The 14470-nt window shown below is 33.4% G+C and overlaps 1 protein-coding gene across 1 annotated transcript; it reads right to left on the reverse strand.

Annotated features, from left to right (window-relative positions):
• Positions 1 to 729: 729 nt before the first annotated feature.
• LOC134248232 (uncharacterized) lies at positions 730 to 14264 on the reverse strand. The gene is made up of 7 exons (XM_062730646.1): positions 14060 to 14264; positions 7518 to 7698; positions 6413 to 6498; positions 4273 to 5066; positions 3966 to 4105; positions 2492 to 2679; positions 730 to 1526 (listed from the first exon to the last, which is right to left on the reverse strand). Exons 1-7 carry the CDS (start codon positions 14223 to 14225, stop codon positions 730 to 732), a joined length of 2352 nt encoding a protein of 783 aa, XP_062586630.1. The 5' UTR covers positions 14226 to 14264.
• Positions 14265 to 14470: the final 206 nt, after the last annotated feature.

Raw genomic sequence — 14470 nt, forward strand, 5'->3', positions numbered from 1 at the left:
CTGTGCATCTGTCTGTACCACAAATAGTAAATTTTTGTCACAGTTTTCTCCAAAACTACTCATCACATTTGGAATTGGTTTTAGACGAATCTGATGTCAAATTCCTGATTATCTGTGCATCTGTCTGTACCACAAATAGTAAATTTTTGTCACAGTTTTCTCCACAACTACTCATCACAGTTGGAACTGGTTTTAGACGAATCTGATGTCAACTTCCTGTTTATCTGTGCATCTGTCTGTACCACAAATAATAAATTTTTGTCACAGTTTTCTCCACAACTACTCATCACAGTTGGAATTGGTTTTAGACGAATCTGATGTCAACTTCCTGTTTATCTGTGCATCTGTCTGTACCACAAATAACAAATTTTTGTCACAGTTTTCTCCACAACTACTCATCACCGTTGGAATTGGTTTTAGACGAATCTGATGTCAACTTCCTGTTTATCTGTGCATCTGTCTGTACCACAAATAATAAATTTTTGTCACAGTTTTCTCCACAACTACTCATCACAGATGCTTGAAATTTTTTAGACATGAAATATGGTTGGATTCATTTTTTGTACGAATCCATTGTCAATTAACTTTGTTTATTCCTGTCTGTCCATATTCACATCAGAGTGAGGGTATTACTAGTGAGCACTGGCTCACAGAAATCAAACAAACAAACAAACAAACAACCAAACAAACAATAACATAGTTACATACAAAGAACATCATACAACTGCGTTACTGCTCAGATCTGAGAAAATCTGCAACAGAATCAATGATTTTTCTAGATTTTGTCACACGCACACTGTTATCTGTTATCTCTGTCAGCACATCCTGTACTCCCTCCCTACCATTTCTGCGATAAGCCAGTTGTAAGTGTGATAAGGAGAGTCCACTGCTGGCAATCTTATTTCCCATTCCATTCGAAATCACCTTTTGGTCCAATAAAGGCTTTAGTGTGCTCATTAGACTTTTTGTTGTGCTCTTGTGATGGAATATGGCAAAGGCAGAGTTTGAAGTGAAAGATGCAGCAAGTTTGACTTCAGGGGAAGGTCCTGTATGGTCCAACAATCTCTTCAAGGCTAAGACATCCTGTAATGAGTCATGCGCACTGTATTTGTCTTGTAGAATTTCTTCAAAGAGGTGTAACTGTGAGTATGATGAAAGGTTTGGATGCGAAATTTTGAAAAGAGGTAAGGTATCAATGAAACCAATGACTGCAGATGAGAATGCCTCCAAAATGTTTAATTTACTCAAAATGTTGAACAGCACAGGAAGGTCAAACACTTTGGAGTTGTGTCCAACTAGAACAGCATCTGACTCCGATTTCTTCATGAAGTCGATAAACTGGATCAGTGCATCCTTAATGCTGACTGTCTCAACTTCCTCATCATTGTGGTACATTTTATTGTTGACTACTTTTATTCCAGTAATTTCTGTAGCTTTTGAGGACATTGGTTTTTCTGGAATGATGTATTTGTTGAAAACCTCATCATTTCTAACTGCAGACAACTGCACAATATGAGAATCCCTTGCTAAAAATAAAAAACAAATAATTTAATTTTGATTGTAACGCATCATTTTATTGGATAAAAAATTAATCTAAATTGTATAATCTGGTTTGCTTACGTCACAATGACTTACATCAAATTGTATCAATCCGCTTGACGTTACGTTTAAAATATGAACTATTTGAAGGCGTTATAAAGAGAAAATTTGTCTTGTTTTATATTCTTGATGATTGAAAATTAAATCATAAGGAGTGAATTAAATGGCAACCCAAATTATACTGCTACAACCTGGGTTGGAGCAGTTTACGCTTTTTTATAAACCACTTTGAGGTTTAGAAAGCGTAAACTGCCCCAACCCAGGTAATACAGTATAATTTGGGTTGCTATTTAATTCATTCCTTAAGTAAATTCAAGTTTTTAAAATTAAAAGCATTAAAAAAAATACATACAAAAATTGATATATTGTAAATGTATTATATTTAGCATGTATGATATTTGGCAGAAATTGACTTTTGAATAAGTAAGCGTAGATTTGATTTAGCGCATTTCTTCATTTTCTTCTTTATGTGTATATGTGCAAGACATTTAGCGTTGTACTTGATTTAGCGGTTGCTGCGTTTCGCCAAATCCGCTATTAGAATACACAGCCAAATGTAATCCGTTTACAGTATGCATGATTTAAAAAATTTTGAAACATTATAATAATAGTAACCCTCTTCCCCAAGACTTAACTCCTTCAAAGATGCTTGAATTCTTTCAGAATATGCAATTTCTTTTTAATCAGTGTCCTCAGAAGGAAGGGTAAAGTTTTGAAAGATATAAAACATGCTTAACTACTTGTACCAATACCGGAATTATGCAAGAGTCTCCATTTCTATTTGTTTTCTATGATAACTCTAGTATTATTCCTTCAAAATGCATACAAAAGAAATACCGGAAGAGGGCCATAACCATCAGCATTGACTTAACATTTAAATCTAGGTTCTTACCTAGTCCAGTAGTTTCCAAATCAAAATAGATCTCTTCAGCATTTAACAGCTGACTTGAAGGGAGATGATCATACTTTGGAATTGTTTTTGGAGCTGGAATTTCAACGATGTCAGAGGCCTGCTGGAGATCACATCCTGTTAAATAACTGATGCCTTCCCTTGTTTCTTTTGTAGAAATACTTTGAATTCTGTAAAGAAGATGTATACTGTAAAACAAATGATTCTAAACTGAGGTCTTACAAAAGGCCTAGCAAAATAAACAATCACCTAATGTACAGCTAATAAATTAGGAGTTGTAAATAAATGAAAATCCTGAGCACATCGGCAAGGAAAGAGCACAAAGTACCATAACAGAAAGTTATGGTATATGTAATTTACTGAAGGGGGGGGGGGCTTAAATTTTATCACTACTTAAGAATGCCTCCATATCAATACAGCATATAACTTTTTTAACATTTTGTTCGTATATATTACTTAGTAATAATTTGAATTTGATTCCCCACTGTTTCCCTCCCTACCACAAAGGATCAGGATTTAAACAAATTTAAATCTTCAATACATGAGGATGTTTACATTTCCATATGACTAAACATAGCTTCTCTTTTTTTGGGGGGGGGGGGGATTTCCCTTTATTTTCCTATGTAAAACTTTGATCCACCATGTATGATTTGAAAAAAAAAATTAATTCTACTTTACCTGAGGATGCTTCCATATTAATATCACCAATCATAGCTTTGCTATTCTTGAGAATTTTTTAAAAAATATATTGTACTGTAAAATGCAATTGTGGCCCCACCCTATCCCTGGGGGTCATGATTTAAACAATCTAGAATCTACACTACCTGAGGATGATTTCATATCAATATCATTTATCATGGCTTTGCAGTCCTTGAGAAGATTTTTAAAGATTTCAAATTCTCTATATATTCCTGTGTAAAACTGTGATTGGCTATGTGGTCCCACCCTATCCCCCAGGGTCAAGATTTGAACAAACTTGAATCTACACTACCTGAAGATGATTCCATATGAGTTTCATCTTACCTGGCCCAGTGGATACTAACTTTGTAGCAAGTTTGGTTGAAATTGGCCTAGTTGTTCTTGAGAGGAAGATGGAAATGTGAAAAGTTAATGACAACAGATACATTTTTATCAGTAAAGCTCACTTGAGCTTTCCGCTAAGGTGAGCTAAAAAACTGGGTATGTAGGTAGGTAAAATTTTTATTTTAAGATTGCAGCAAAGCAATATGCCCTCCCTTCTTTGAAAAAAATATTTATCAAACCATGCTATTTATAACAAGCATACCGTAAATCTTTGGTGATTCAGAAAACAAATCTTAGTAACATGCAAGATATTAATTCCCACTTAAATTCATACTTATCATCATTCACTTGTTCTTGGTTTATTTTCATTTTTGAGGTTGACAAAAGGTTTTTTACACCTGACAAATGACAATCAAAGTATACTAGTACGTACTTCCTGGCTTTCAATTCTCTCCTTCTCCTTTTAAATTTCTGTGTCACTGAAATGGCCTTCTGTCGCTTTCTTTGCAAATCCCTCAGAATGCACTGTCGTCGAGTATAGTAGCCAGGAGAGAGGCCCAATTTCTTGTTAACCTTTAATAAGGATAAAAGAATCTATTATGTACAACTACAATGTACATACATATACAATACAATCTGCTTTTGATTAAAATTTGCAGAATTTTCAAATGTAAGAGATAACTTGAGTGGTTCAACTCAGATATGACACAATAAGCATGAAAAAATAAAAATTTACAAACCTTTACAAGATATCTGTGTCCAACATTTTTCTGGGCTACACATGCAGCAACTCTATATCTGAGGCTTGAAGAAGAGCTGTAATGATGGGTCTTTGGGGCTTTTGCAGACACCATTCTGTGAAAACTCTCATTGGACTGTGTGCTTCCTAAGCATGAAAGACGATCAGAATGACTTGCATATGAACTGAAGACTTCTTTCAGATCATCCTGAAGGAACCTATCTTTCAGGGGTTTTCCATGTGGAAGTGACTTGTACCTCAGGTTAGGGTTGTTAATGAAGTTGCACCACCTTGAGGAGCAGTGTTGGTGATCTCCAAATATGTGTAATGGAATTGATGAAAGGTCTTCTTTGATTTGAGAAGCATTTCCTTTTCCCTGTGCTATGGAGTAACTGAAGCATTTCTGAATGTACTTTATCACAGACAAAGTTAGAGATGAATGTTTTTTCTTCAAGGTAAACAAAGAGTTTGTAAACAGTTTCTTTAGATGATTTTTATCAGACAACTTCTTAATATCAGCATTGACATTAGCTTTCAGTCTTGCAATAGTGGTAGAGTCCTCATCTCCAATGATTCCATCAATGGTTATTCCTTTACTTTTCTGTAGATCTTGGACCATCTCAATAACCATATCTGCCTCCATGGCCTTTGAACTACCCTCCCAATTCTTTGAGCACTCATGGGCTGCTGGATTCTTGTTGGTTGATTCAGCTACACTGCATACTCTGCAATTCTTAGACCTCAGAGAGTATGACAATACTTTGTCGGAGAGAGGACCAACCATGGAACAATGACCTGAAAAATTACAAATTAGAAAAACTGTATAACTTATAGATGTATTCATTGTTTTTATTAAAGCATTTTTCATGCATTTCTTAACTTAATAAAATGTATGTCTTAATACTTTGGCAAGGAAAATCAAACTCGATCACTGATGTTACATGTATGCATTTGGTAATAACCTTTAACCCCTTTAGTCAGCAATGAACCTGTGCGTCCAGTGCACTATAGCATAATTAGGTCAAATATTTATTTTTCATGAGGGGTGCTGTATAATTAATGCAAATCGTTCAACTTTAAAAAAGTAAACAGTTGCTATAAAACGTGTTTGCAGGATGCAATAGGGACCAAATTCCTACTTCTTTGAAGTTAGTGTTCTAAGTATTGACAATGCTTTGGTAAATAATGTTTCTAATAAGTGTCGTTAAAAATTGGTTGCGTGCCATAGAGCGATTAGCGAATACGCTAACTGTGTAAAATCACCTAATATTTTAATATTTTGATTTGACTCATTATGACTCTTAATGATTTTTCTCCTATATATATTCCCGTGTAAACATTATATCCTTTTTTGGCTCCATTATCCCACCTTGGGTCCATATTTCGAACAAAACTGAATATGCTTTACCTGCATGAGCAACATAACTATTCATGGCTGTTCTTTAGAAGAATATTTTACAATTTATATGGACAGTTGAACTTTGAGATATGTGTCTTTCTAAATTTATTGCATCTGTTTCGTGGGCATAAAATTTTGTTGTTTTGACATCAAAAATAATCTCGTCGTTGTTTTAAAACTAACCCTAGGTCTAAAAAAAATATGTTTGTTTCCTGTAACCCGACCGACCCATTCAAATTACCCCCCGGGTGAATTTTTTTTCTGACAAATGGCAAAACTTCGTTTGATCAATCAGCTGATTCCATTTATTAAAAAAAGAAAATTAGCTTGTAGCTTAACTTGAGACATAAAATATGTCAACCTAGTTTACATTTAAGTTTGATTAGTTATAAAGAGTAATCATTATTATAACAACAATTTCCCCCTACAACTTTCTGAAGATCGTTTTCCGCCGCTAGGCAGCCATTTTGGATGCCATGTTGGGTGTCCACTGTAAATATGACACCTGGTATATTGAGTCCAGGGATGTTTGACAATTCATATGAAAAAAAAAAATCCCGACCTACCGACCCTTAATTTTTTTGGAATGTTACAGGAAACAAACATATATATATTTTTTTAAAGCCCTATTCAATATATAGTCATATAAAATTTCGTGTGGGATTTAATTTTGTTGAATTTTGTTAACGGAATAAACAAAATTTAATTCCCCCGAATATTTGTGCTTTTACAGTATTTTTACCTGATAAACTATCATATGTCTTTCCGCTACCCCGTTTTTGCCATCCAGCATCTACAGCAACAACTAGTCCATTTTCGTTCATCTCTCTGAAAAATAGTTAAATAACAGACATCAGTTATTAACTGTGAACCTGTCTCCTTTAGAACACCCCCTAATGTGCATAACATTCTGCATATTTATCAACACAAATTATACTGTACATGACTAAACCTTATATTTATCAGTATATCAGATTCTATTAACTTGATCACTATCAATTATTATTAGGTATTCCCTATGATTTTCATTTGGGGATCAAAACTAAAACACGAGGCTCTTGGGGCTTGGGCCACAATACTCTAGGAAGTCACTGTCTCTGTCCAATCTAATTAAAATTATTTGTTAGATCCACTTGCATACTCGCTACACAAACATCTAACAACATCTCATTGAGGGTCACGTCAGAGGTCAAATTCTAATCAACCAAATTGTCTCTTGCAAAATCATTGTTTATTTGTTGACGTAATTGAAGAAAATAAGTCTAGGGTTGTTCCGAATTTGAACTCTGAGTGACCCTCTATAGGATGTTGTTAGATGCTAGTGTAGCAATTATGCGAGCAGATCTAACATCTAATTTTGATTAGACTGTGTCTCTGTCACTCTTCAATTTTTTTTCTTCAATCAAATTTTCCTTTTTTAATTCATTCTAGGAATGAATTTAATAGCTACCCAAGTTATACTGTATATCCTGGGTTGTGCCAGTTTTGGCTTTCTATACAGCGAGGCTTTCATTTCAAAGCAGGTCACACTATTATAACTTGGATAACTATGAAGTTAATTCCTTATAATTTAATTCTCCATCAATAAGTAAAGAAAATAAGACAATTTTTCCTTCAAAGATGCATGCAATTAGTACATACATGTATCTTATATGTAAAATTAAATGGGTTGTTATGTTTGTGACATACATGTTAGTAATTGTGACTTAACCAACACAGGTTATACCATATGACCACTACACATGTATGCTAGACACCCATTGATCTGATCAGAAAAGCTCTATTGCGCCTTTGGCTCATTTGAGCTAAATAGTGAGATTTAAACTGAATTTATATTGTTTACACACTCATTCATCATTTCCAGTTCCTTCTGCAAAGCATCAGACATAGACTCTGCAGCAATATCTTCAACAGCTCTGCCTATCTCTTTCTGTCTTTTGTCCAGCATGGCATGGCTTACAGGTGGTATATTCAGCTCAGAAAGGAGACTGTTGACTTGTGTTGCACCAATACCAACATGTACAATTGCTGTAAATACAAATTCATAAATGTAAAAAAGAAATCAATCTAATCACTTTAAACAAGAAGCTTGTGAAATACAACACTCACCTTAGTCTCATTTATTTTCTCTCTTTATTACCAGAAATTAAAAATAGAACCCATACTTTTAACAAACTAAACCCCTAGGGGTAATGGCAACAAAACTTGAATTGATCTACATTAGGATGATTCAATATCAATATGATTAATACAGTAATAAGGCTTTGCTGTTCTACAGAGAATTTTTTCCATCCGAATAGTCAAGTGGTTTAGAGAACAAATCAAAAAAAGTCCCATTCTAACTTGTTATACCCTTTCTATGATGTGAATATAGGTTCTTTTGTGAATATACAGGCAGACACATGGATAAATAGGAAGCAGACATTGGATTTCTATAAAAGTGAATTCCATCATATGGCATATTGCCAAAACAAGGTGTGACTGTGTGGTAAAACACAAGAGTAAAACAGTATACCAGTACCCACTTCCCTCTCCTTTAAAGCATATTTTGAAAAGTTGACAGACAGATAAATGGAAAAAGATCAGAAAGCTGAAATGAGCCTCTGGCTTCAATAAGTTAAAAATAGCTTGCCTTCTCATCAAGTTTTTATTCTGAATTAAACATTATCAGGGGCGGATCCAGGAATTGAAGTTAGACGGGCAGGGTTCGACATTAACGTTAGTCCGTTAGTCTCAGACTAATAAGTCTCAGACTAATACATTTTCATTTGGACTAATAAAAGTTGTGGCGTATTAGTCCGAATGGACTAATAAAGTTTTCTGGGGGAAAAAATTACCGAAGTTCTCGACAACTTTCACTGGAAAACCCGTATGTATTTTTAGCTTTCTTGCATCTTGGCGGAAAGTTATGTAATTCTGAGTCAATTCGGCACTTAATTTTAGGACTCATTGGAATGAAATTAAACATTTTAGGGATTATGATTTATTATGACTCATAAAGAAAGATGTCGGGCATTTGGATGTCGTAATCATTTATAGAGAATAATGAGATTGGGAACACGATCCTAGTTCCTGATCAGGCAATTTCAACAAATATTGGTATAAAACATTTCATGTAAACGCATGCTTTGTTTATTACAAAAAAAGTATAAAAAGTACCTTGAAATGTAAATTCTATTGTTTAATTATATTTTTGACGGACTCATAAAATTGCCTGTGGACTAATAAAATTAAAGATGCACTAGTCCGGCTAGACCAACGCCGAAAAATGTTAGTGTCGAACCCTGGCGGGTTGGGCGCCAGATTCAGGCAGGGGGTCTGGGGGCCGCCTTGAGGCAAAGCCCTGGTGGGGGCCAAGGGGGCGAAGCCCCCCGAAGCTCTTGGATTCTAGAGGTTTTGTAGGGTAAATATGAGGTCTACCAAGTAGACATCAGAAACATTTCCTCGACAAAACTATGTTTTATGCTAACTTTGACAATTTCAGGGGGGGTGCGCGCCGGGTGTGCCCCCCCTTAAATCCGCCACTGATTATATCAATTTATAGATACATATACCTATTTACTGGCTATGAGGACAAAAGCAAGTTTATTGTCCCCCAAGACAGCAACAATTTCTCAAGGTGCGTCCAAGTTGCTGTTGAGGGGGACAACAAACTTGCTTATATTGGAATAGACAGGTAAAACTCAATCAGGCTCTTGTGACTTGACAATAATAAATATACATGTAACTGATGTAGGGGATGTGTACGTTAAACTTCTTACCTGCTGATAGCTTTGTATTTACATCCCACACTCTTCCATGTTTTTTCCCCGTTTTTACATGGTTGATATGATTACACTTTGTATTGCTGCAACAGACCTGAAATGTTAATGTAAAATCAATGAATCCCTAATTACAGGTCACTGTTCTAAATTCATTCACCATTAATGAAATCAAATGCTTGGGAAAAAAGAATTTAAATATGCATTACTTCAAATTACTTCAAAGAAAAAAATGTAACATCTTTCAAAACTAAAAATATGGATATATGGAATACTGCCTGTTTTATATGGAGAAAAATTCAAGGAAAAACCTTTCAAGGTTGTTTTTATACAAACTGTGCAAAAATTGGTGAGTTCATACCTTTAACAAAGAAGCTAAACCATATGTCAACACAGAAATAGTGTGTGAAAGTTGTAATGGTAAGCCACATTTACAACATCCCCGCAAGCCCTCAGCTAACACTCCAAGTTCTACTACTCTCCTCCCCTCCTTCCAATCCTCAGATGTAGTCACTTCTTCCCCATCCACCACCTCCTCTCTTTCCAGTATATTCAAATTTGGCAATTCTATGAATAATGAATAAAAATTATCACCATTACACATTCTTTATTATCTACTGTAACACATCCTGACTAGTTGACTGTTTAGATACACTTACTAAATTCCAAGAACCAGTTTTCAAAATAATTCATAGTGCCGATATACAACATATTTTTCCATATACCGATATTTCTCAAGATATTCTGAAATCAATCTAAAATATGATCTACTTTCTTTTACTCGACATTTGCTTGGGCCCCTGGTCATTCACATGTAAACAGACGGTGTATGAGGTGCAGCGAAGAGTTGCATAGATTTGCAAGATCTTTCAACATTTTAAAGTTGATTTCTTACTCCAGATTGTAAGGTTAAGTAGTCTGTATTAATAAGTTAAAATCTGCATCAACAACTACACCGCCATTTTGATTATGAATGTAAAAGAAGCTATATGGTTGAACAATTTTTTCCCGTAATGCATTATCATGATTATATACCTTTCTATTTTCAAAACAATTAGACCGCTAACATTTTGTTTGTGACTTAGTAAGATCATATGATCCAATTAAAGAAAAATCATGTAAATCTCAAATTCAAATGAGCAAATATTCATTGAGTTTAGAATAGACTTTGGAGAAAATTTGTCCTGTCGTTCCCGCGTAACAATTAGTGTTGGGCCCATTGGCAAGCTGATGTCAATTAAAAAAATTTAGGTCAATTTCGGAATTGATTTCATAATATCTTAAGAAGTATAAGGAATTACGGAATGAAATTTGAAGGAATGAAGATTGTTTATATATGGATAGATATGGATAAAAAGTAAATTTGTAAAGCATTCAATCTAAAAGAATTTTATTGGTGAAAGTAGGTACCCTATGAAAAGAGTTCCATACCTTTATTTTTTTTTAACACCTCAATTTTTTTTCTAAGTGATCTAAAGGCCTGTGGGTCAAATGAGTATATCTTTCATCACGTGCAGTGTATTAAAATAAAATACAGTAATTATCTTTGATTAGTATTGTCATGTAAGGTAAGACATCAGCAAATGTAATTTTTTTTTTGTAACAGCTAGGCCTAGTATATATATATTTTATTGAAATCCACATATAACATCATGTATAGATAGTTTTCGATTGACCTAAATTTAGCAAAAGTTACCTCCCGTTGGCAGCCATACTGGAGGTCCAAATGCTCATATTGCTTCATTGTTCAACCAATTTAAAATTTTTATATTTGCGATTTTGAATTAGGAATCATTATTTTTCTGAAATATATAAATTTTTGGAAGCCTCCTTTATTTAAAGAAAATTATTTATTAAGGATTTTCCACCAAATATTTCTGCTACAACCTCTTAAACTTGGTAAGACAAAGAGGGAAAATCACCCAGTCGACCTCCAGTATGGCGACCAACGGGAGGTAACTTTCGCTAAATTTAGGTCCATCGAAAACTATCTATAGTTAAATTTATTATTATCAAATATGATTCAAATTTCCATGTTGCACTTTGATTACAATAGGCCATGTGGTTTTCAATAAAATACCCCCCCAAAAAATTATATTTTTAAAACTTTGTTGTCAATCAGATGAAAACTTGTTTTTATCAAAATATATCTTTGAAAATTCAATTATATACTTGATAAAAACAAGTTTTCAATGTCTTAGTTATGTCATGTTGTTTTTCAATGAAATATTGAGAAAAATTCAATATCTTCTCTTTTGGTGCACATCTTTAACTATTATAATTTTTTTTTTAAATAGCTACACGTAGTCATAGTTCAAAAAGTCTTTAGATTGGACCTGGTATATAAAATGAATTCTGGATGTTTCGGGACCGCGACCGACCCCGACGTTTCGGGACCTGACAACACGTTTCGGGACTTGGGTTAACACGTTTCGGGACTTGGGCTAACACGTTTCGGGACTTCTATATATTTTGTTAAGGAAATGAAATAAAACTTGTTTACTTTTGTTTTTATGTTTATATATGTATAATTTCTCAGTTTTATACACAATTTATCATTTAATTAGAAGCACAGATTGGAATATTAGTTTGCATGCGGCATGGAGCACACCTGCCGAGAAAATCAACCGCCCGAAATGTTGTCTCTACATTTCTTATTACAGCATTTGATATACATGATATATCACCTTTATAAAGTATTTGGTTCGCCAAATTTAATTCAAAAAATATATTTTAGAATTAGGCTATGTATTGATTTATTTATAGTGTTTGATACGAGAGTTTGCAGAATTAAAACCGGGAGACAGTTGTAACTGCTGTGCGAAGACCACGGACGTGTTTTTACTTCCAAGACTTTCTTTCTCTCCATTTTAATAACAATTTTAAGTGTTTGATTTCATATTTGTTTACAGAATTAACAAAGGCTCAAGCTAGCACATACGTGCAGTAAAAACTTTACGTTTTACGGGTAGTTGTTATGTTTACTGTGTATACACAGACTACAAATCTCAATGAAACTTAATTATCGATCTTCGTATATACCCGACCAGTGCGTAATATTATGTGATGTTACATAATTAGGTACATGACACACTGTTTAAATGATACTGTAAATAAATACTAAATATTATTTAATTTGCAAATATTAAATTTTTCATTTTACACGTACGTTGTGAAAGTGTTTAAAAGACATTCCAGATTTTAAAAAAAAATGACTACGTTAACAGGTCAACTTAAATTTTATTTTTTATTAAATTTCCACCTAGCCACAATAAATAGATAAAGCTATGATGAAATTTAGAATATTTTTAAAGACATTATTTCAAACGATATCAAATGAAATCATGTTGTTTATACCATTTAATATTCTTTTTTTAAAAGTATGGTATTTTTTAAAAATCTACATGTAGGGAAAATATTCGCGCAACATTTGTAAAATATGTTTATTTACAATGTTTTGGAAACTTTAAAAATGTTTTCGTAAAATTTCCAGGGAGGAATCTTACAATAGATACTATGCTAAAACTTTTTGAAAAATAAAAATATTTGAAACTGTTTGGGAAAAAAATAGAGAAAATCAATCAAAACATTTTGAAAACCTTTATATTTTATTGAACTTTTGATGATGGGAAAATTATTACTATTATATAAATATTGTTTGATTTGTAATTATTTCATTTACCAATAAACAAACGATATTTTTTTGCATATTTTTAGATTTTTATTTTCTTAAAATAATTTCAATAGAAACCACACAATCTTTTCAGTCCCCATTACCGGCGGCGTCTTTATACATGTACGTAACACCTCCCTATGGGATATGTGTACCTGGTCCTAGTTGTTGTTTTAACAATTCACTGACATATTTTTAAAGATATATTCGACGGTAGCTGGAGATCACTTGAATATTTTAAAATATATATCATCAACCTGAGAAGATTAAATTTTGGAACCCCCCCCCCACTACACACACAAGAAAAAATAACTAATTAAAAAAAAATTGATAAGAAATAAAAAGAAATCAATACAAATATTGTAAAGATTTATTCTTATTCGTCTGTTATGAAAAAAAAACCCATCAAAGAATATCTTTATGAAAATTTTTATTTTATATATACATAAAAATTAAATATTACGTACTCCGTGTACTTAGAATAATATGCTATATTACCATAATAAAATAATTTGTTGAGATCCCGAAAAAATTTCTTTTTATTAAAGAGAAAATGTATCTATGGCGATTAATTTATAAAAAAAATTATTTTATAAAGTTTAATGTCTGTCCATATATTTATCTAATGATACATTAATAAAATAAATAAATAATTTTAGCTAAATATGTTATTTATTTCAGTATTTATTGAAATCCCGAAAAATTTAACCCAAGTCCCGAAACGTCTTGCTGCAAGTCCCGAACCGTCTTATCGCTAGTCCCGAATCGTCGTGTACCTAGGTCCCGAAACGTCGGGGTCCCGAAACATCTTGCACCCTATAAAATGAACATCAACAAATTCATGTACCTCCCTTTAATATTTCTAATATTTCTAATAGACCTATGTGTAATCATGGTAATTTAGATGCAGATATGAAAACGAGTCTTTTAGATTACGTATTTTACATGTACAAACCGTGATCGTGATCAACGCTGACAGGGGTTGCACTGGCGGAGTAATTGTGGTCTGTAAGGATAGCTCCCCTAATCCATCGAGTCAATTGCCCTGCAGATACTTTATCATATCTCTCCTTCTGCTTTTTCGAGACGAACCCATGGCGTCTGTACTTTGGTTTCACCATCTCAACCAAAGTTACCGCGCAGACCTTGACTTCTCGTCTGCTTTTTGTTTACATTATCGTAATCCGGTTCACATCCGCGAAATGTAAAATGCTTATTATATGTTTGTTTTCTGGCATAAAAAATTGTTATTATGTTACTTTCTATGGATGATGATTATAATTATTTGTAGAAACTATTAATTCTCTGCCGTATTGAATTCTTTATTATAACGACATTCAGACCAATTTCCGGCAGTTCGAGTTGC

This window comes from Saccostrea cucullata, unplaced genomic scaffold, assembly GCF_032062105.1.
Source record: "Saccostrea cucullata isolate Sc308-1 unplaced genomic scaffold, CSIRO_AGI_Scuc_v1 ctg3504, whole genome shotgun sequence".
Lineage (NCBI taxonomy): Eukaryota > Metazoa > Mollusca > Bivalvia > Ostreida > Ostreidae > Saccostrea > Saccostrea cuccullata.

Coding starts and splice junctions, on each gene's coding strand:
- LOC134248232 (XM_062730646.1), bottom strand. CDS start 14,225: ATGGTGAAACCAAAGTACAGACGCCATGGGTTCGTCTCGAAAAAGCAG. Junction 6,499..7,517: donor GAACTGGAAATGATGAATGA/GTGTGTAAACAA, acceptor ACTATTTTTCAG/AGAGATGAACGAAAATGGAC. Junction 5,067..6,412: donor GACATATGATAGTTTATCAG/GTAAAAATACTG, acceptor GTAATTTTTCAG/GTCATTGTTCCATGGTTGGT.